Here is a 20,681-nt window from a genome sequence, read left to right on the forward strand (position 1 = left end):
AAGTCTGGTCTGCATATGACTCCTAAAAATTAAAACTATATTCAAAAAATAAAAACTGTGTTCATTTACAAAATTCTATCATCACACTAAAATTCTCAACCAAACATTTTCACATACTTTAATGGATGTGGTAGGTCAATATCAGTTGACGTTTTTGTATTGTTAATAACACTAACTTGGCTTATGAAATATTAGACAACCTTTAAAAAATTTGGAAAGTCACATTTTCTGTATGATACTGCAAATATCAAATGCAACGTAAATGTTATGAAATGTGAATGAAGAGCACTTTACCATCTGATCCCGGAGGTCCCGGCAGTCCCGGCACTCCAGGCAGCCCAGTTGGTCCCTGGTTGCCTGGTTTTCCTGGAGCAGAATCAGCTCTTCCAGGAACCCCAGCTGCCCCTGGAAATCCTGGGTGACCAGGAAATCCTCGTGGCCCAGGAGGTCCCGTCATGCCTCCAAGAGAAATCAAGAATGAAAACCACATATACTCAGATAATCTCACATTAATACTCTCAAAATTTTTTTCTGTGTAAGAAATAAAAATCAGTGCATCTTTCTTAGGCAGTGGAATTTTTTTAAGGAAAAAAAATTGTAGTTTAAAAATAACTGAGTATCCCAGCCATCAAAATGCCTCAACTCCTTTGAAACAAGAACACAAGTGGTAATAAGAAAGATTTGGGGAATTAAATTTTCTTTTTGTCCATTCTTTGGAATTAATGGGAAAGTAGTATATATTATTTAATTAAATTTACTTTTAAAATCTGTCCACCTTGATAATTTGATAGAACCTAACCTGAACAAACATATCAACACATTCAGTGAATTAAAACATGAGCTCACAGAAAAACAAATACTATATGATATCAGTTATACATGGGATCTAAAAAATACAGCAAACTACTGAATATAAAAAAAAGGGAAGCAGATTCAAAGACATAAAGAACAAATTAGTAGTTACTGGTGGGGAGAGGAGGGGGGCAATACTTGGGTATGGAGCAACAAACTATTATGTATAAAATAAGCTACAAAGATATATTGTACAAAATGGAGAATATAGCCAATATTTTATAATAACTATAACTGGAGCATAATCCTTAAAATTGTGAAGCACTATACTTGCTCCTTGGAAGAAAAGTTATGACCAACCTAGACAGCATGTTAAAAAACAGAGACATTACTTTGCCCACAAAGGTCCATCTAGTCAAAGCTATGGTTTTTCCAGTAGTCATGTATGGATGTGAGAGTTGAATAATAAAGAAAGCTGAGCATAGAAGAGTTGATGCTTTTGGACTGTGGTGCTGGAGAAGACTCTTGAGAGTCCCTTGGACTGCAAGGACATCCAACTAGTCCATCCTAAAGGAAATCAGTCCTGAATACTCATTGGAAGGATTGATGCTGAAACTGAAACTCCAATACTTCGGCCACCTGGTGCAAAGAACTAACTCATTTGAAAAGACCCTGATGCTGGGAAAGATTGAAGGCGGGAGGAGAAGGGGATGACAGAGGATGAGATGCCTGGATGGCATCACCAACTCAATGGACATGAGTTTGAGTAAACTCTAGGAGTTGGTGATGGAGAAGGAGGCCTGGCGTGCTGCGATTCATGGGGTTGCAAAGAGTCGGACACGACTGAGCAACTGAACTGACTGATACTGTACACCTATCAGATCAGATCAGATCAGTCACTCAGTCGTGTCCGACTCTTTGCGACCCCATGAATCGCAGCATGCCAGGCCTCCCTGTTCCTCACCAACTCCCGGAGTTCACTCAGACACCTATAACTTATAATATTGTACAGCAACTATACTTCACTAAAATTTTTAAATAAGGAGAAAATAAAGAGGTAATGCATTAAATCATACAGATAGGTGTCTGTGTGTGTGTGTTAGTCGCTCAGTCGTGTCTGACACTTTGCAATCCCAGGGACTATAGTCGGCCAGCTTCCTCTGTCCATGGGATTCTCCAGGCAAGAATACTGGAGTGGATTGCCATTTCCTTCTCCAGGGGATCTTCCTGACCCAGGGGTCGAACCCAGATATCTTGCATTGCAAGTGGATGCTCTACCATCTGAACTCTTAGGGTAGCCCTCAGATAGGTATCTAGCATATAATTTTAAAGTGAAAGTGGAGAGTGAAAAAGTTGGCTTAAAGCTCAACATTCAGAAAACGAAGATCATGGCATCTGGTCCCATCACTTCATGGGAAATAGATGGGGAAACAGTGGCAGACTTTATTTTTCTGGGCTCCAAAATCACCACAGATGGTGACTGCAGCCATGAAATTAAAAGACACTTACTCCTTGGAAGGAAAATTATGACCAACCTAGATATCATATTCAAAAGCAGAGACATTACTTTGCCAACAAAGGTCCGTCTAGTCAAGGTTTCCTGTGGTCATGTATGGATGTGAGAGTTGGACTGTGAAGAAGACTGAGCGCCGAAGAATTGATGCTTTTGAACTGTGGTGTTGGAGAAGACTCTTGAGAGTCCCTTGGACTGCAAGGAGATCCAACCAGTCCATTCTGAAGGAGATCAGCCCTGGGATTTCTTGGGAAGGAATGATGTTGAAGCTGAAACTCCAGTACTTTGGCCACCTCATGCAAAGAGTTGACTCATTGGAAAAGACTCTGATGCTGGGAGGGATTGGGGGCAGGAGGAGAAGGGGACAATAGAGGATAAGATGGCTGGATGGCATCACTGACTCGATGGACATGAGTCTGAGTGAACTCCGGGAGTTGGTGATGGACAGGGAGGCCTGGCATGCTGGGATTCATGGGGTCTCGAAGAGTTGGACACGGCTGAGTGACTGATCTGATCTGAGGAGAAGGCAATGGCAACCCACTCCAGTACCCTTGCCTGGAAAATCCCATGGACAGAGGAGCCTGGTAGGCTGCAGTTCATGGGGTTGTGAAGAGTCAGACACGACTGAGCGACTTCACTTTCACTTTTCACTTTCATGCATTGGAGAAGGAAACAGCAACCCACTCAAGTGTTCTTGAATGGAGAATCCCAGGGACGGGGGAGCCTGGTGGGCTGCCGTCTATGGGGTCGCACAGAGTCGGACACGACTGAAGCGACTTAGCAGCAGCAGCAGCAGGAGAATTTAATGAGAAAATTAGTGTTGCCTTTTAGGTACTAAAATGTGATATTTGGGCATGCTTGTAATATGCATAGAGAAAGCAATGGCACCCTACTCCAGTACTCTTGCCTGGAAAATCCCATGGACAGAGGAGCCTGGTAGGCTGCAGTCCATGGGGTCACTAAGAGTCGGACACGACTGATTGACTTCACTTTTACTTTTCACTTTCACACATTGGAGAAGGAAATGGCACCCAGTGTTCTTGCCTGGAGAATCCCAGGGACAGGGGAGCCTGATGGGCTTCCATCTATGGGGTCACACAGAGTCAGACATGACTGAAGTGACTTAGCAGCAGCAGCAGCAGCAATAATATGCTTATATGGAGATAGTCTTCTAATCTTTTATGGTCAAATTAAATGGGGAGCATACTTTATTAACACAGCCAAAAACTTGGACTCATATAATTATCTATATAGAGGTAATATACTATAACCATGTAGGTTGGTGGAAAGCATAGAGATGCTAGATTTGAACCTGGCCTCTGTCTCTCCAGCCACAGGTACCAAAGTAGGTTATGTAACTTATTTAATTCTCTACATCTTCCTCAGAGGCTTCTAATGAGGGTGAAACAAAATAATCCACATAAGGACCTTAATGTATAGGGACTGGCTATAGGAAGTTCTCAGCAAAGGATTGGAAGTTCAGGGGAGGTCAAAGTAATATTCAGTATGTTCAGGGGAAGTCAAAGTAATGCAGGAGCAGCTGAATCCTGCCCCTCCTCGATACCCTACTCACCAACCCCATACTGACAGCTTTGGCTTCAAAACAGCCAGAAGCCCTCATATGATAGCAACCACTTCTATCTGCTTCGTCCTAAGCACACCTAGTACCAGAATCTCTCAGATGGAAGATGGTCATTATTAAAGTTGGTGTCCTGGTAGCTCTTGCTTCTCACGCCCTTGCAGAACCCTGACAGTCTCCTAGCAAGAAGTGGAGGTCCCTCTTCCCTGCAATGTGGCAGCCTTTGGTGACTGTTTGAACTAATCAAGTATGGTGGGAGTGACGCTGTATGGCTTCCCAGGCCAGATTATTAAAGACAATTCAGGTTCTGCCTTGTGAGCTGAAATGCTTGGGACTGGAGTCCTGAACCACCATGGAAGCAATATTATCACCCGGAAGCCACCATGCTGTAAGGAAGTCTAAGTTAAGTGCAGAGCCACATAGCAAGGCTTGAGACTATATGAGAGACAAATGAGAGAGATGTCTGGCCAGTCCTCATGTTTCTGTTCCAGCTAGTCTACAGCTATGAGTGAGTGAGTGAAGTTGCTCAGTCGTGTCCGACTCTTTGTGATCCCATGGACTGTAGCCTTCAAGGCTCCTCTGTCCATGGAATTTTCCAGGCAAGAGGACTGGAGTGGGTTGCCATTTCCTTCTCCAGGGGACCTTCCCAACCCAGGGATCAAACCCGGGTTTCCCGCATTGAGGGCAGATGCTTTACCGTCTGAGCCATCAGGGAAGTCCCTAGTCTACAGCTATAACTAGATGAAAATCTTTGCTCTGGAATCACTTGGGTTAATGCCTCCTGAATTCCTGAACCATGGAAAGAGTGAAGGGTGTATGCTGAATGTTGGGGTTACTTGTTTAGCAACAGACAATTGGAACCCCATTTGTCATCAGTAATGTAGCACCCAAAGTAAATAGATGGCTTTCATTCTTGTGTGCATATGTGCTGAGGCTTTACATATATTTTCAGACATTAGCTTTACTCCTCAGCTCAGTTCAGTTCAGTTCAGTTGCTCAGTCGTGTCCAACTCTTTGTGACCCCATGAATCGCAGCACGCCAGGCCTCCCTGTCCATCACCAACTCCCGGAGTTCACTCAGACTCATGTCCATCGAGTTGGTGATGACATCCAGCCATCTCATCCTCTGTCATCCCCTTCTCCTCCTGCCCCCAATCCCTCCCAGCATCAGAGTCTTTTCCAATGAGTCAACTCTTCGCATGAGGTGGCCAAAGTACTGGAGTTTCAGCTTTACCATCATTCCTTCCAAAGCAATCCCAGGGCTGATCTCCTTCAGAATGGACTGGTTGGATCTCCTTGCAGTCCAAGGGACTCTCAAGAGTCTTCCCCAACACCACAGTTCAAAAGCATCAATTCTTCAGTGCTCAGCCTTCTTCACAGTCCAACTCTCACATCCATACATGACCACAGGATAAACCATAGCCTTGACTAGATGAAACTTTGTTGGAAAAGTAATGTCTCTGCTTTTGAATATGCTATCTAGGTTGGTCATAACTTTCCTTCCAAGGAGTAAGTGTCTTTTAATTTCATGGCTGCAGTCACCATCTGCAGTGATTTTGGAGCCCAGAAAAATAAAGTCTGACACTGTTTCCACTGTTTCCCCATCTATTTCCCATGAAGTGATGGGAGCAGATGCCATGATCTTCGTTTTCTGAATGTTGAGCTTTAAGCCAACTTTTTCACTCTCCACTTTCACTTTCATCAAGAGGCTTTTGAGTTCCTCTTCACTTTCTGCCATAAGGGTGGTGTCATCTGCATATCTGAGGTTATTGATATTTCTCCCAGCAATCTTGATTCCAGCTTGTGCTTCTTCCAGCCCAGCGTTTCTCAACAACTTCTAAAGGTTGAACCTTATAGATAAGGCACAGTAAATTTAGTCCCAGTATAAGAAATGCTAATAATAGCTAACATAGTGAGTCTGTATGCCAAGTTGTATTCTAAAAACTATACATATTACTTCTTTCAACTGTAACAAGAACTTAGTTTTCTAGATGGGAAAACTGAGGAGCAGAGAGGTTTAACAAGTGCCCAAGATTACACAGCTTGTAAGCACTAGCACATGAAACATCGTTCAGTTCAGTTCAGTGGCTCAGTCATGTCTGACTCTTTGCAACCCCATGAACCGCAGCACACCAGGCCTCCCTGTCCATCACTAATTCCTGGAGTCCACCCAAACCCATGTCCATTGAGTCGGTGATGCCATCCAACCATCTCATCCTCTGTCGTCCCCTTCTCCTCCTATCCGCAATCTTTCCCAGCATCCGAATCTTTTCAAATGAGTCAGCTCTTCGCATCAGCTGGCCAAAGAAATGTTGTTAGTTCACTGTATAAACACGTAACTTTTCCACCGCACTATGTTGATTGTAAACGCTGGGATTCAATCATAGGTGTTTGACTCCAAAACTTCATGGTAAATACTATAGATGATTATAAAACTGAATAGGTATAATAAAGGCTACATACATGGGTGTCCTTAAAACAAAATGAACATGTACTCCTATGGACTTGGTTGCCATCTTGTCTTTATAACATTCCTTAGACCCGACTTAGAATGAACCTGAATGCTGCCTGCTTGCTGTCTCACCCCAGGGCCAGGAAAAAAGCTCAACCAGCTTCCAACAGGGAGAATGGGTTACAGTGTACATAACACTGCAGCCTCAATCACCCACCGACAGGGCACAGTATCAATGAAGCTGTGGCCAGCATTAAAACCTTTTTTTTTTTTTTCCAAAAGAAAAGAATGGAATAGAAATGGGAATGTCTCATATACTCCACAGATATTATTTTGTGAGATTTGTGTTTCAACCATATGTATTTATGGATACATACATGTGCATGATGTAATGTAAATACTATACCATATAAAATTACAGCTTACTATGGGTTGAAGTCCAAATATGGGTTAATTCTTTTTTAAAAGATTTTTGGGCTAAAGAGGCTTCTTGTTATACTTGGTTTGAAATTCCCTAGAGACATGTGTTACTTAGTCCCACTGGGTTTTGATTTCAATCTGCTGGAAGCACTATTTTATTATAAACAAGCCTGAAAGGAGAAATGTAAGATGAGAGCCTAGTACCTCCTGACTGAGAGAGTAGTCTGTATGATTTATACAGTCCTGGGTCAATTAAACCATGGCTACAATGTCTAAAGAGTAAATGAACTAAACAAAGCTTTATTTACTGACTTTGTGGTCATCAGACTCTCCCAAGTGAAAGCCAGCTTCGTGGAAGATTAAACAAGAACTCTGTAGTTCACAGTTGAATATCTCAGAAAATTTTTTACTCCTCAGGAAATGTAACTTGAGACAGATTGAATAAAATTACATTTATTCCAGACTTTTCTCCTCACATGTTTAATCAATTCTCCTGGGTTCACAGAATGAAAATACCCTGTAAACTTTTCCTAATATCACTGAGACTATTAACTAAGATAGCACTTGAAGGAGTTGAAAGTCCTTGTGTCAATAGGATTGTTTCTCAGGCTTTTCATCAAATATGACCATGAACCATAGGGTTTTTCTGTGGGGGATGAGACTGTTGTTTTTTGGTGTGGAGGGAAGGGAGGAGAAAACTGTGGCTTTTTGTTATTATTATTATTATTCACTAAGTGTGAATCAAAATCCTACTTTTTAATTCACAATTTGTATTTCCACATTTCATACAGAATATTTAAGTTGGGGACTAGGTGGATAAAACTAAATTTTAACAACTATATATCCACAGGGAGAGCCTTCCAAGAAGGTGGTAAAAACCTGAAGACACACGCTAATCCTAGCAGTGGTTTCGAAATCTTATCTGCATGTGGTAATCTTGTGGGAGGGCTTCCCCAGTGGCCCTCATGGTAAAAAACTCTTGTGCCAATGCAGGAGACATAAGAGATGTGTGTTCAATCTGTGGGTCAGGAAGATCCCCTAGAGGAGGAAACGGCAACCCACTCCAGTATTCTTGCCTGGAGAATCCCAAGGACGGAGAAGCTTGTGGATTACTGTCCAAAGGGTCGCAATGAGTTGGACACCACTGAAGCTACTTAGCATGCATGCAATCTTGTGGGAAGCCCATTATACATAGATGCTTCTTATCATACCCCTGAGATAGTGACTGAATATTTCTGAGCAGCAGTCTAGGAACCTGGATTTTCTCCAATTAATTAGTCAATTTGTTTGAGTTCTGTGCTTCTTAATCCTAGCTGTGCATTAGAAGTAGGGGGATGATTTTATAACAGTAGATGCCTGGGTGCATCCATCCTCCCAGAGAGTCTGACATTCCTAGTCTGGGTAGGCTCAGCCATCGGTATTTTTGAAACAATCCTAAGATGAGTTGGGCTTTGCCAGTGGCACAGAAGTAAAAGAGTTTGCATGCAATGCAGGAGACGCGGTAGGAGCCGCAGGTTCAATCCCTGGGTTGGGAAGATCCCCTGGAGAAGGAAATGGCAACCCACTCCAGTATTCTTGCCTGGAGAATCCCATGGACAGAGGAGCCCAGCAGGCTACAGTCCATGGGGTCACAGAGTCAGATACAGCTTCATGACTAAACAACAAGATGATTTTAGTATCAGCTAGAATGGAGAACCCCTGGTGTGGAGGAGGATGTAGCAAACCTGAGCTGTAAAAGCCAGGGGATTCATACCTGGACAGGCTTCCCCTGGTCTACCTGGGGCACCAGGAGGACCACGTGGTCCAACAGCCCCTGTTTCTCCATAGCGGCCGGGGCGCCCTGGATCCCCTGGAGGGCCTGCCAAAAATAATGACATCATGCATACAGCAAACATATGTATACATTAGAAAATTCATGCACAATTACTTTTTGGGAGGCTTGCTCAAGTACAACTGGGAGATGGTTTTGCAGTTTCTCATCACATTTAAAACGCAGTATTTTAGACCCTCCCCGACAGACATGTGAAGTTGAAGTAGTGCTGAATATGTCATTGGTCGAGGCTGCCTTCTTCCTGGAGGCAGCCTTGTGGCAGGGCTTAGTCAAATGGTTTTAAATTTGTTTAGCAATTAAAATACCTACTTTCTGAAAGGTAACATAATAAAAATCCCAGCAGGCAGTTTACACACTAACATAAAATTTGATGTCTTATGCTGATAGAGATGATCAAGATGTACATCTCTATTAGCACTTGTATAATTTATACATTTTGAAGCCAATACTTTGGCCACCTGATGCGAAGAGCTGACTCATTTGAAAAGACTCTGATGCTGGGAAAGACTGAAGGCAGGAGAAGGGGACGGCAGGGGATGAGATGTTCCATAGCATCACTGATTCAATGGACATGGACTTGGGCAAACTCCAGGAGATACTGAGGGGCAGGAAGGCCTGGCGTGCTGCAGTCCATGGGATTGCAAAGTGTCAGACACAACTTAGCGACTGAACAACAACAACAATTACGCATACATGGTAAAGTTCATAGATTTAGCCCACCTAGTGTATACAGTACAGAAAGAGTGGACCAAACTCTTCTTTCAGGACAACTTAAATCCCATTTCAGCATAATTGATAGAGAAGTCAAATGGAACACAAACCTTTGAGTGGAAGAGATGGAGTTACCAAAACCCCTGGTGGTCCTGGGTGCCCTCGGTCTCCAGGATCTCCCTGAAATCATTCATTCATTCACTTTTCTTAGAAATATTAATATTCTTCTCCTGTTTCCTGGCACTAAGTAAATATTAGAAGGGCCAAGAGTACATTTGTATAAGAAATAAAGCTTGTAGGCCTACCAGAGAAATAAATAACTCATGATGTTCTAAGAGGAACAAATTTAAGTAACCTCCTACCTATAAGCAGAAGTAAACAACCAGCTAACAAAGTTCTCCCTAAAGAAAAATATATCCGAATTCCAAAAATGATTCCATGCCCATAGATTAGATACCTCTGAAGCCATGGAATTTCTTTATCTATAATAAGCATTAATGTCTAATTTGGCACTCTAGGACAAATGGTTTCTTTGCCTATAGCATCTGAACCTACGCTTTTTTTTTGCAGCAAATTTTGTCCCTCCTTAATTGTGTCATCTCAATGCCACCATGGCTTGTCCCACACAAGTGCTGAAGGTGAGGCCAGAGGTTACAAAGGAAAGAATAACTGTAGTGACGGTCAAAGCAAAGTTCTCCACAGGTCCCTCTGTTGTGAATCATGATACTATATGATCCCTAAGGAATTTTTGAAACTTTCAGTACTTTTCATCTGCTTCAAAAAGATCAATTCACAAATGTAAAATATAATAATTACAACATGCATTAAAATAATATATGCAAAACAGACATTTAAAAAATGATATTTTGAAATACTTTAAAAAATAAATTAGATAGCATAAGGGATATAAGCTATTATTAGATTGTACTCAAATAGGCTCACTTTTTTACCTTTGGGCCAAGAAATCCAAATGACCCAGGATCTCCAAACAGTCCTGGTTCCCCCTACAAGTAACAAAAAGCATGCCCTTTTTAAAAAAAAAAATGTGATTATGACATTTTATCTCATTGACAAATTATCTCATTCTCATTTTATCTGAATGACACATGCTCCCTGAGATTCTATATAAAATCTTAACACTGTTTTAGGTTGCATCAGAGAGTTTTGTGCTCTAGTTTTTGCACCCACAGCAAAATTATATAATTTATAAAATAAATGTGTTTCCTCTACTGTGTATGAGTCTGTATGTCCTGGTGCAACTTTTGAATGATACTGAATTGCATCTACTAATGAAAATGTATTTATCATCTCTGTAATGGTATACATTTACCTTTAATCCTGGAAAACCTGGAGATCCATAGGAACCAGGGTCCCCCTAATAAATTCACAAAAATCAACGCAAGCAAAGTTAAATAAAAATACATAAACCAATTCAGTAAATCATTTTTCCCCTTATGAGATTGCTTTTGGGATTTTTAATCATGCCTACAAAGATAACTGAATAAAGGAAATAAACATAAAAGAGATTCCATTTCTTTACAACATTTGCTATTTTAATTACTCTTTAATATTATTAAAAAAAATCATGTCCTCTCCAGTGATATAAATTAAGAATATAGTTTTGTTGTTTGTATTGCTCTTCCACTTTAATTTATTTAATGTAATGCTTTCACTGAGCTAAATACCTTTGAATCATTGCAATATAATTTGTCTGGAGATTAATAGTTGCTCTATGCATTATCAGCAATAAAAATTACTATGGAAGTTAATATTGCCTCATTAAGTACTAAATCTGGAGTCAAATAAACTCAGTGTCCATGGCTGTTGGGGTCTGGCCTTCATCGTGACTCTGTGAATGGGGATCCCATTAGTGACAGGTATGGAGATGTTGAGGCCTGATGCTGTACTTTTTTTTTCTAGCTACTATCCATAGATCAGTACTTTCTTTTGTCAAATAGGCTTAACTGAACAATTCCAAGCTACAATCACACTGACACTGAGCCAGTGAGAAAATGTCATGATCCCATTTTTGTTATTGTTTAGCTCTAAGTTGTGTACAACTCTTTGCAACTCCATGGACTGCAGCTCGCCAGGCTTCCCTGTCCTTCACTACCTCCCAGAGTTTGCTCAAACTCATGTCCATTGAGTCAAGGATGCCATCCAACCATCTCATCCTCTGTCACTCCCTTCACGTTTGCCCTCAGTTTTTCCCAGCATCAGGGTCTTTTCCAATGAGTTGACTCTTCACATCAGGTGGTCAAAGTATTGGAGCTTTAGCTTCGTATCAGGCCTTCCGATGAATATTCAGAGTTGATTTTCTTTAGGATTGACTGATTTTCTTTAGGATTGACTACTATTGATCTCCCTGTAGTCTAAGGGACTCTCAAGAGTCTTCTCCAACACCACGGTTCAAACGCATCAATTCTTCAGTGCTCAGTCTTCTTTATGGTCCGTCACTCACATCTGCATATGACTACTGGAAAAATCAGAGCTTTGACCATGATCCCATTACTTCCTGCCAATTGTCCCATCTTTTGCTTGCCTGTTTTATCCAAATGATGTGCACAGAAGGGATGCTCTGGGACCTTTAGCTATCACACAATTCTTGCTGAGCAAGACAGTACTCCTCTTTGAGAAAATCTCCACTTTTGAGCTCTCAGAATTATTGATTGAATCTTATAAAAATGTGAAAGAGAAATGCCTCCAAACTCACTTAAGTTCAAGAGAGCAGGAAGGAGCCTTACCCGAGGTCCTGGAAACCCAGGAATCCCTTTCTCTCCTTTTCTCCCAATACCAGGCTCTCCCTTAAAGACATAACAACGTTTAGAGGGGTTTAAGCAACTATATTTCAGCAATATGGAATGCAAAAACAAAATAAGAAATAAAAATTACTGCCATCAACTTAAAGAAAATGAATATTTTGGAATAGTATTCCTACATGATTATGATAAAATAGTGAAAAATTCTAGTAACAGATCAGCATTTAAAGCAAGGATAATAACCAAGTAAAATTTTTAAAAATGAAGATAGTACATCATACAAATTTTTTTAACATTATTTGAATAAATTACCCTGGGTCCCGGTGGTCCAGGAAGTCCAGTCATTCCAGGCATTCCTTTAATACCCTAAAATTTACAAAGAATATAATCTGCTTACTCTTATTTAACATACTGAATTACACCTGTTTCAGAAATTACCTCTTTCAACAATTGTTCTCCTAACCTTTTAATAAAGGATTACCCTTCAACTGTTGCTAATTAACAACTAAGATCCAAGGGCACCTTTAAACCTGACACTCTTCAGGCTGGTTCTCTGTGAGAGTGTAGCCTCATGGGGCGTGGAGGAGGGGCGGTGGGGAGGGAGCCACCATGGAACCAGGGCAGGAGATGCAATATAACTGTTGAGAGGAGAGGCTCATTTTGAACAACATAGTGAAATTGAATCCAGTGACTGAAAACTGATAGGAGAATTTGCACGTGGCATCATAACATCAGTGCTGGAGGCTGACAAAGGAATTAACATTTGCCAAGAGTCTATTATGTATGCAGCTGTCACCTTTTCAATTACCCAAGCATCAGATCCATATGTAACATCTAAAGGACAACTGGATTTCCAGTGGTCTTTTCAGCCACCATATCAAAGACACGAATGGGGAACTAGATCCTGGAGGACATGTCACCATTTGCAGCCCAAGCTAGGTCTGCAACTCAACAGCTGGGTATACTTGAGAACACTGGTAAACCTTCCCAAGCCTCCTTTTTTCAGCTCTGTATAGTGGAGCTAATAATAGTAACAATCGGTGAAGTCTTGGGATGGAGGCAGTGTGGCACGTAGGTACTCAGCTCTTTGCTGGCATGGGAACGTGTTCAGAAAACGTCAGCTATCAAAGTATCATATGAGTTAAGAATTACCTTTTCTCCTTTATAGAGACCAGAATCAGGTGGCTGCACCAACAGAGTGGGCCCCGGAGAACCTTGTTGGCCAACCTCACCCTTTAAAAAAAAAAAATCAAGATAATAAGAATGCCATTTTTAACTTTATTTTGAACTGAAATTTGAAACAAAGAAGCTTTTCATAACTGTGATATAATGCTTATAATCCTGTGTAACATGTATCATGGATTTAAAATAAAAAACTTGGCAAATATGTCACTGAATTTTAAATGTTTATTGTTTTTCATAAATAATACGTACTTATTGTTAAAAATGAATTAAAAAAATAAAAGTGATCCATAATCCTACTATCCAGAGACAATATTTATGAAAACTTTGGTACAGTTCTTTTGGTGTGCGTGTGATTGTATATGTTTGTGTATATACACATGTATACATATACATATATGTGCATAATATGCATGTGCACACACGTGTATATGTGACTAAATGGTGTGTTAAACATATTAAAATATATTATAAAACTAGTAAAACTATATAATGTCATTTAAATATAGAATACAGTTTATATTTTTATATTTTATTAAAATGTTAAGTCATTTAATATATTTTACAACAATATTTTTTGTACATTTTCCTATTATACTAGAAATTCTTTTAAAAAAAACCTGATTTTCAACACCTATGCAATAATCTGTCATAATAATATATTATCACTTACTGAGTTATTCCACTTTGGTTTGACTTAGGTTATATCTAGTTCATTAATATATTTTACATCTCTTTGTAGGAAATCATGAATCAAAAGTTTTCATTTGGGTCATTAGAGATGTTCTCTACAAGAAAAAAATGTTCCTTGGATTGGTTTTGCCACAATACAACCAAAACACACCCTTAATTAGAAGATAGTTATTTCATACTTTTCTAAATATTTCTAATATTTTGCACCTGGAATTATCTTCCCTCTTGTGTTAAAAACAGGTGATAGGTCAGGTTGTCACCTGTGTGTAGAAATAGGCCCTTACTAGACTGGGATCCTTTAGGCAAGTTTCTTAAAATCTCCTTATCCTTAACTCCTCAAAATCTTTCTCTCTTTCTCTGTGAAATGGGGAATATAATACTGCCTGCCTCAAAGTATTCTTTTATTGAATAGATAATGCACATAAAATGCTTATTACTTTCTGCAAAGTAAATGAAAAAATATAACCAATAATTCAATTCCCACCCACACCTGGGAAACTATAGAGAACCAGGAGGTTAGGGATGTGGGTTCAGTTTGTTTCTCTTGATGTGCCCTAGTGCCTGACACAGTGAGGGTGTAGCAGCCATCCTAGTGGCGTCTGTTGCATGAATAAGTAATTGAACAAATGCATAAACACTGTGTATTTGCTTACTTAATAAATACATAATATGGATTGGTAAGATAACGATACTTATTCCTGTAACTGGAATAAAACTACAAAACCCATATAGGCTGGCAAGCAAGGAGCCTCTTCCAAATGTTGGTCATGCTACTGGTTCTTTTTTATAATGTTGTGACAGTACTGTATATTCATTTAAGTCAAAAGTACAGAAAGATAAATTATAAAGAACAAAATGTAAATGATCCATAATCATATCCCCTATGAAAACATGAGTAACAACCATTTAGGACAGTCTGCTCTAAAAATGGAGTGGGCAACATGGTCTTGGGCATTGTGAGAGCTCTGCACCAACATTTCAAAATTATGCCTTTATTTACTTAACAATCCAAAAGAAATTTTTAAAAGCGTATAGTGGATAATTTGAACAGCCACCTCACAGTCAAATATTTCCACGTTACCCCACTCCAGTACTCTTGCCTGGAAAATCCCCTGGACAGAGGAGCCTGGCAGGCTGCAGTCCATGGGGTCACTGAGGGTCAGACACGACTGAGCGACTGCACTTTCACTTTTCACTTTCGTGCATTGGAGTAGGAAATGGCAACCCACTCCAGTGTTCTTGCCTGGAGAATCCCAGGGACAGCGGAGCCTGGTGGGTTGCCGTCTATGGGGTCGCACAGAGTCGGACACGACTGAAACGACTTAGCAGCAGCAGCAGCAGCATAGGAATAATGGCCTGAGTTTGCAAACACATGCAACTGTGTTGGTGCTGACTTCTCTAACTTGGCAATGCTTCCTCACTGTGTGAGGTTTCTCAAAATGGGGTGCACAGGTTTAGGGGTTCTGACAAACATATTCCAAGTTTGGAAAACATTGTTTTCATCTATTTTTCACCCAGTCATTTCTCTAAGTTAGTGGTTCTCAAGATTGGGAGTGGGGGGGCATGGAGAGGGAGGGGAGAGTTTGGATGTGCTTCCCTTCAGGAACATTTGGCAAGAGCGTTTGACATATTTGGTTGTCACAATGAAGCGGAAGGAATCTTACCAACATCTAGTAGGTAGAGGCCAGGGATGCTGCTAAACATCCTACTTTGCACAGGACAGCCCCATGATAATACATTAGTATTGTGAAGGTTGAGAAATCCTACTCTACATGTAGATTTTAATAATTTTTGTTGTTGTTCTGGTTTTACAAAGTTGAGCTTAGCCCTTTGTCACCTGCACTTTCTGCTTAGCATTGCTCTTCCCCACATCATGATGTCTTCCAATATATTTTTGGCAAGTGTGTCCTTCTGTTAAATGGATGTACAGTAACTTACCCAACCATGCTGGGACCCCAAGAGAGGGGGGATCAGGTCTGTCGCACTAAAGCCCCACCCCCAGCACCAAACCTAGCCTGGCACAGGGTGGATGCTCAGTGTCTTTTTACGCAGAGTTGTTGAAAGAGCTGCTCACCAGAGACTACCCTGATGGTCCAGTGGTTAAGAATCTACTTTACAACCCAGGGGATACAGGTTCGATCCCTGGTTGGGGAACTAGCATCCCACATGCTGGAAGCAACTAAGCCTGCAATCTGCGACTACCGAGCTCGCAAGCCTCAGTCTGCAACTACTGAACCCATGAGCTGCAGTGAAAGATCCCACATGACAAAACCACAATCCCACATGCTGCAACTAAGACCCAACACAGCCAAATAAATAAATATTTTTTTAAAAGAGCCCTTCACCAACTCTTAAACACTGCAGATTGCTTCTAGATGAACAGCCACCATAAAGCACTTTGCTGAAGCTTGTCCTTATTTAGTGTCCTACTTCAGCAGAAAGGACTATAAGTATGAGGGGTGGAGGGAGTGGAAGAATGTGTGGCTAAATGCCTTGGATTGCAGCTGTTTATGTTTTTACTTATGTGTGAAGTTTCAGATTCTGATGAAATTTGTAAAATTAAGTCAAACAAATCTGTAATTAAACATAATTGTTACTCTGGATGCATTCCCAGAATCATTCCATCTCTTTAGCCTAGGAGGAAGTGTGTCATATAAATTAATTTGAATTTACTATTAGATTTTGTCAGAACTGTCACTCTATGGCCAAGGGTAAGGGTAACTTAATAAGTCAGTGAAGACAAATCCTTGGCCACAAAAGTGGGCAGTGATGAGAGGATGAACACAGGTTAAGTGATAATCAGAACAGCCTCCTAGACACGGGCAGTTCATGCATTTTAACACCTGCTCCTCCATGCAAAATGGGACTCTTACCGGGTCTCCCATTTGCCCCTTTACTCCCACGCCAGGATTACCCTGGAAAAGAAAACAAAACAGAAACTCATTGCCTTTGAATATTAAAGAATAACTACAAGCAAGTAAGACTTCTGGTTAGGTAATTTGTTGAAGTGTTAAATAGGGCTTCCCCAGTGGCTCGGTGGTAAAGAATCTGCCTGCAATGCAGGAGACCTGGGTTCGATCCTTGACTTGGGAAGATCCCCTAGAGAAGGAAATCACAACCCACTCCAACTCCAGTATTCTTGCCTGGGAAATCCCATGGACAGAGGAGCCTGGGGGGCTGCAGTCCATGGCATCGCAAAAGAGTCAGACGTGACTAAGTGACTAAACAACGATTTATTAAATACTCTGGGAATTTTAAAAAGAGGGAAGACATGATTCTGACAAACATCAGTGGTCAGTTGTCTTGTTGGACATGGACATTACTTGTGTATGTGACTCATGGCTGCCTACCTTTAAGCCTGGACTCCCAGGGGGGCCTGGAGGTCCCTAAATCAACAGCAAAAACACACAAATCACTCATCAGTCACAGAAATCTGAACGTGTCCTTGTTGGGTGTCCCAAGCTCTTCTTTAGGAAACCCTTAATTTTGAAACATGCACAATGGACTTCCTACCACAGCTGGGCTGCTTGTCCCCCACCCCAATGCCACCACCAGGGGGGATCTGTGCTTCAGAATGGACTCGCACTCATAATGGTGGGTGTGCGCTGATTCATCAGGTCTCACAAAGGACCCACCTCTGCCTGACCCAAGACTGCAATTCTGCTTTCTTCTGCTTTATTTAAACGTCAAGTCGGGGCTTCTAGAGGAACAGCATCAGCAATGCGGTACTTACTGCTAACCCAGGCTCTCCTGGGTACCCCGCTGGGCCTGCTGGGCCTCTCACTCCCCTTGATCCCTAAACAAGAGAAAAATCAATGCCTTTGTTACTAAAAACTATAAGCACTGTTCTTGCAACAGCTGCATGTAATCCCAGGTAGATAAAGACCTAGGAGAAGTCAGTTCTAGACACACCTGCCCTCCTGAGTGGTCCTGGACAGCAGCCCTGACACAGCTGGGAAAAAGGCACAGAGCAGGAAGGGAGCAGTGCTCAGGTGGGGGTGCCTGACCCCTACATTTGAGACTAAATTAAGACCCAGAGATCAAAGAAAACTTGTTCTACATATAACTTTAATAGACATCAAGATGCTTTTAATTGCCAGGAGAAATAATAAACTCGGATATGCAGATGACACCACGCTTATGGCAGAAAGTGAAGAACTAAAGAGACTTTTGATGAAAGTTAAAGAGGAGAGTGAAAAAGTTGACTTAAAACTCAACATTCAGAAAATAAAGATCATGGCACCCAGTCCCATCACTTCATGGCAAATAGATGGGGAAACAGTGGAAACAGTGAGAGACTTTATTTTGGGGGGCTCCAAAATCACTGCAGATGGTGACTGCAGCCATGAAATTAAAATACTCTTACTCCTTGGAAGAAAAATTATGACCAACCTAGACAGCATATTAAAAAGCAGAGACATTACTTTGCCAACAAAGGTCCATCTACTCAAAGCTATGTTTTTTCCAGTGGTCATGTATGGATGTGAGAGTTGGACTGTGAAGAAAGCTGAGGGCTGAAGAATTGATGCTTTTGAACTGTGGTGTTAGAGAAGACTCTTGAGAGTCCCTTGGACTGCAAGGAGATACAACGAGCCCACCCTAAAGGAAATAGGTCCTGAATATTCATTGGAAAGACCGATGCTGAAGCTGAAACTCCAATCCTTTGGCCACCTGATGCAAAGAACTGACTCATTGGAAAAGACCCTCATGCTGAGAAAGATTGAAGGTGCGAGGAGAAGGGGACAACAGAAGATGAGATAGTTGGATGGCATCACCAACTCAGTGGACATGAGTCTGAGTAAACTCCGGGAGTTGGTGATAGACAGGGAGGCCTGGTGTGCTGCAGTCCATGGGGTCACAAAGAGTCGGACACGACTGAGTGACTGAACTGAACATTAAATTAAAATATTAATGTAGTTATACTCTATTCTTTCAACATGCCTAAAGGATCAACGTGAATAGGAATGTCCCCAATTCAAGATCAAGACAATTCAGCCTTAAACAATTTTCTGGAACATGTTAAGTTGTGGCATGATACACAAATTCACAAGGAAGGGTAATAGCGGGGCAGTTCTAGAAGTATGAACAGAGGCACTCTGTTCTCCAGCTCACCCTGCCCACATCCGATGATTTGTGAGCATGCAGTGGCATTCCTCTCTCCTAGAGGATGAACTGCTACTTATTTTAACATTGATACTGAGGTATCTCATTGAAAACATTGCAATGAGCTTCCGGAGTAGGAAGAGAACCAACCTGGGAAATAATCCCATCAACAGCCAGAAGTAACCAAATGAAATTACGGTGAACCATTAGGAGGCAAAATTGCTTTCCGCTTTCGTCTTGTGAACACTGATGAATTGGAACAAGTCTAATCACTGAATTACAAATTCCAGGAACATGAGGATGGTGAAAAATATTAAACACAATATACAATTACTGATTCAGCAGGCAAAAATTGCTTTCACTGGACATATATGATTTAGGTAGTTTCAAAGAGGTATATTTTCCTAAAAGTGACTGTGGCTACCTGAGCAATACCAAATGGTCACTGCAAGACAGAAGAGGCAGAGAAGCAGGAGCCAGCTGAGATTCAAGGATGGCCCCTTGAGCCTGTGATCAGTGCAGTCACAAAGGGCCTTGTGTTTGATTTAAAGCTCTGCTGTCATCATCTTGAAATTTGTAATAATTTTTGAACAAGAGACCTACATTTTCATTTTGCACCGAGCGGGCCCTGCAAATCTAGGTAACCTGTCTTGCTAGTGGGGACCTACTAACCTACTAGTGGGGACCATAGGTTATTTGAGGAGCAAACGGAAGCTCAGGGCCTGCCCCAAGGACTTACTGGTGAGCCGGGAGGTCCTGGGTCCCCTCTGTCGCCCTGCAACAGTAGCGGTACAACGCATTAGAAGAGCAACACTGTTCCCCTCAAACACACAGGACATGAAAGAAGAAACACACACACGCAGGAATTATCTGGACAGTCTGTGCAGTTTGCTCAGTTTGTCAGCACAGAACAGACAGCTGTGGATAGAGCTCTGTGGAGGCGCTTTCCTGGTTTTAGTCTTAAGCCCCGAACTGCACTTCTACTCATTCAAAACCAACCAACACCAGGGAAAGGTGTGAGGACGTGAAGGTGTGAGGACGTGGAACCATTTGCAGGGCGGGAATAGAGATGGCAGCGTACAGAACGGACACATGGACATGGGAGGGGAGGGTGGCACGAACTGGGAGATCAGGACTGAGATATATTCACTACCAGGCGTAAAAGAGATAGCTAGGGGGAAGCTGCCGTAACCACAGAGGCTCAGCTTGGTGCTCTGTGATGACCTGGAGGGGAGGGATGGGAGGCGGGGTGGGAGGGTAGGCCCCCGAGGGAGGGAATATGTGTACATATGGCTGATTCCCTTTGTTGTACAGTGGAGGCTAACACAACATTGTAAGCAACTATACTCCAATAAAAATAAATTATGAATTTTTTAAAAGAGGATTTCATCTTTCATTTCTAAATCCTCACTTGAATGGTTCCATTTCATCAGCGTTTAACCATCTCTCCTGATTGGCAGAGCTTGGCTGCCTTAACGGACACTTTGTTATCACCCCAGAGCAGGTGTAAAGGGAATTTGTGTTGCAATTCTCTCACACCTGTTTTGTGCTCATCTACCGTTTCGTGACTCTGTCCTGAGACTTTACCTACTTTTAAAAAATCAAGGAGTGTATATTCTCTTGAATATGGGCTTCCCCCCCGCCCC

General features: G+C 41.6%; 1 protein-coding gene across 5 annotated transcripts in view; it reads right to left on the reverse strand.

Annotated features, from left to right (window-relative positions):
* The window catches only part of COL4A4 (collagen type IV alpha 4 chain), a 155,847-nt gene that overhangs the window by 82,896 nt on the left and 52,270 nt on the right, over positions 1–20,681 (reverse strand). For all 5 annotated transcript variants that reach the window (XM_070800326.1, XM_070800315.1, XM_070800319.1 and 2 more), the window contains exons 9-20: positions 19,775–19,810; positions 17,666–17,728; positions 17,283–17,318; positions 16,806–16,847; positions 13,210–13,290; positions 12,370–12,423; positions 12,043–12,102; positions 10,629–10,673; positions 10,249–10,302; positions 9,409–9,478; positions 8,510–8,614; positions 295–459 (exon numbers count right to left, since the gene is read on the reverse strand). In XM_070800326.1, the coding sequence (XP_070656427.1) occupies positions 295–459; positions 8,510–8,614; positions 9,409–9,478; positions 10,249–10,302; positions 10,629–10,673; positions 12,043–12,102; positions 12,370–12,423; positions 13,210–13,290; positions 16,806–16,847; positions 17,283–17,318; positions 17,666–17,728; positions 19,775–19,810 (811 nt within the window). The remainder of the gene's footprint in view (positions 1–294; positions 460–8,509; positions 8,615–9,408; positions 9,479–10,248; positions 10,303–10,628; positions 10,674–12,042; positions 12,103–12,369; positions 12,424–13,209; positions 13,291–16,805; positions 16,848–17,282; positions 17,319–17,665; positions 17,729–19,774; positions 19,811–20,681) is intronic.

This window comes from Bos indicus, chromosome 2, assembly GCF_029378745.1.
Source record: "Bos indicus isolate NIAB-ARS_2022 breed Sahiwal x Tharparkar chromosome 2, NIAB-ARS_B.indTharparkar_mat_pri_1.0, whole genome shotgun sequence".
NCBI lineage: Eukaryota > Metazoa > Chordata > Mammalia > Artiodactyla > Bovidae > Bos > Bos indicus.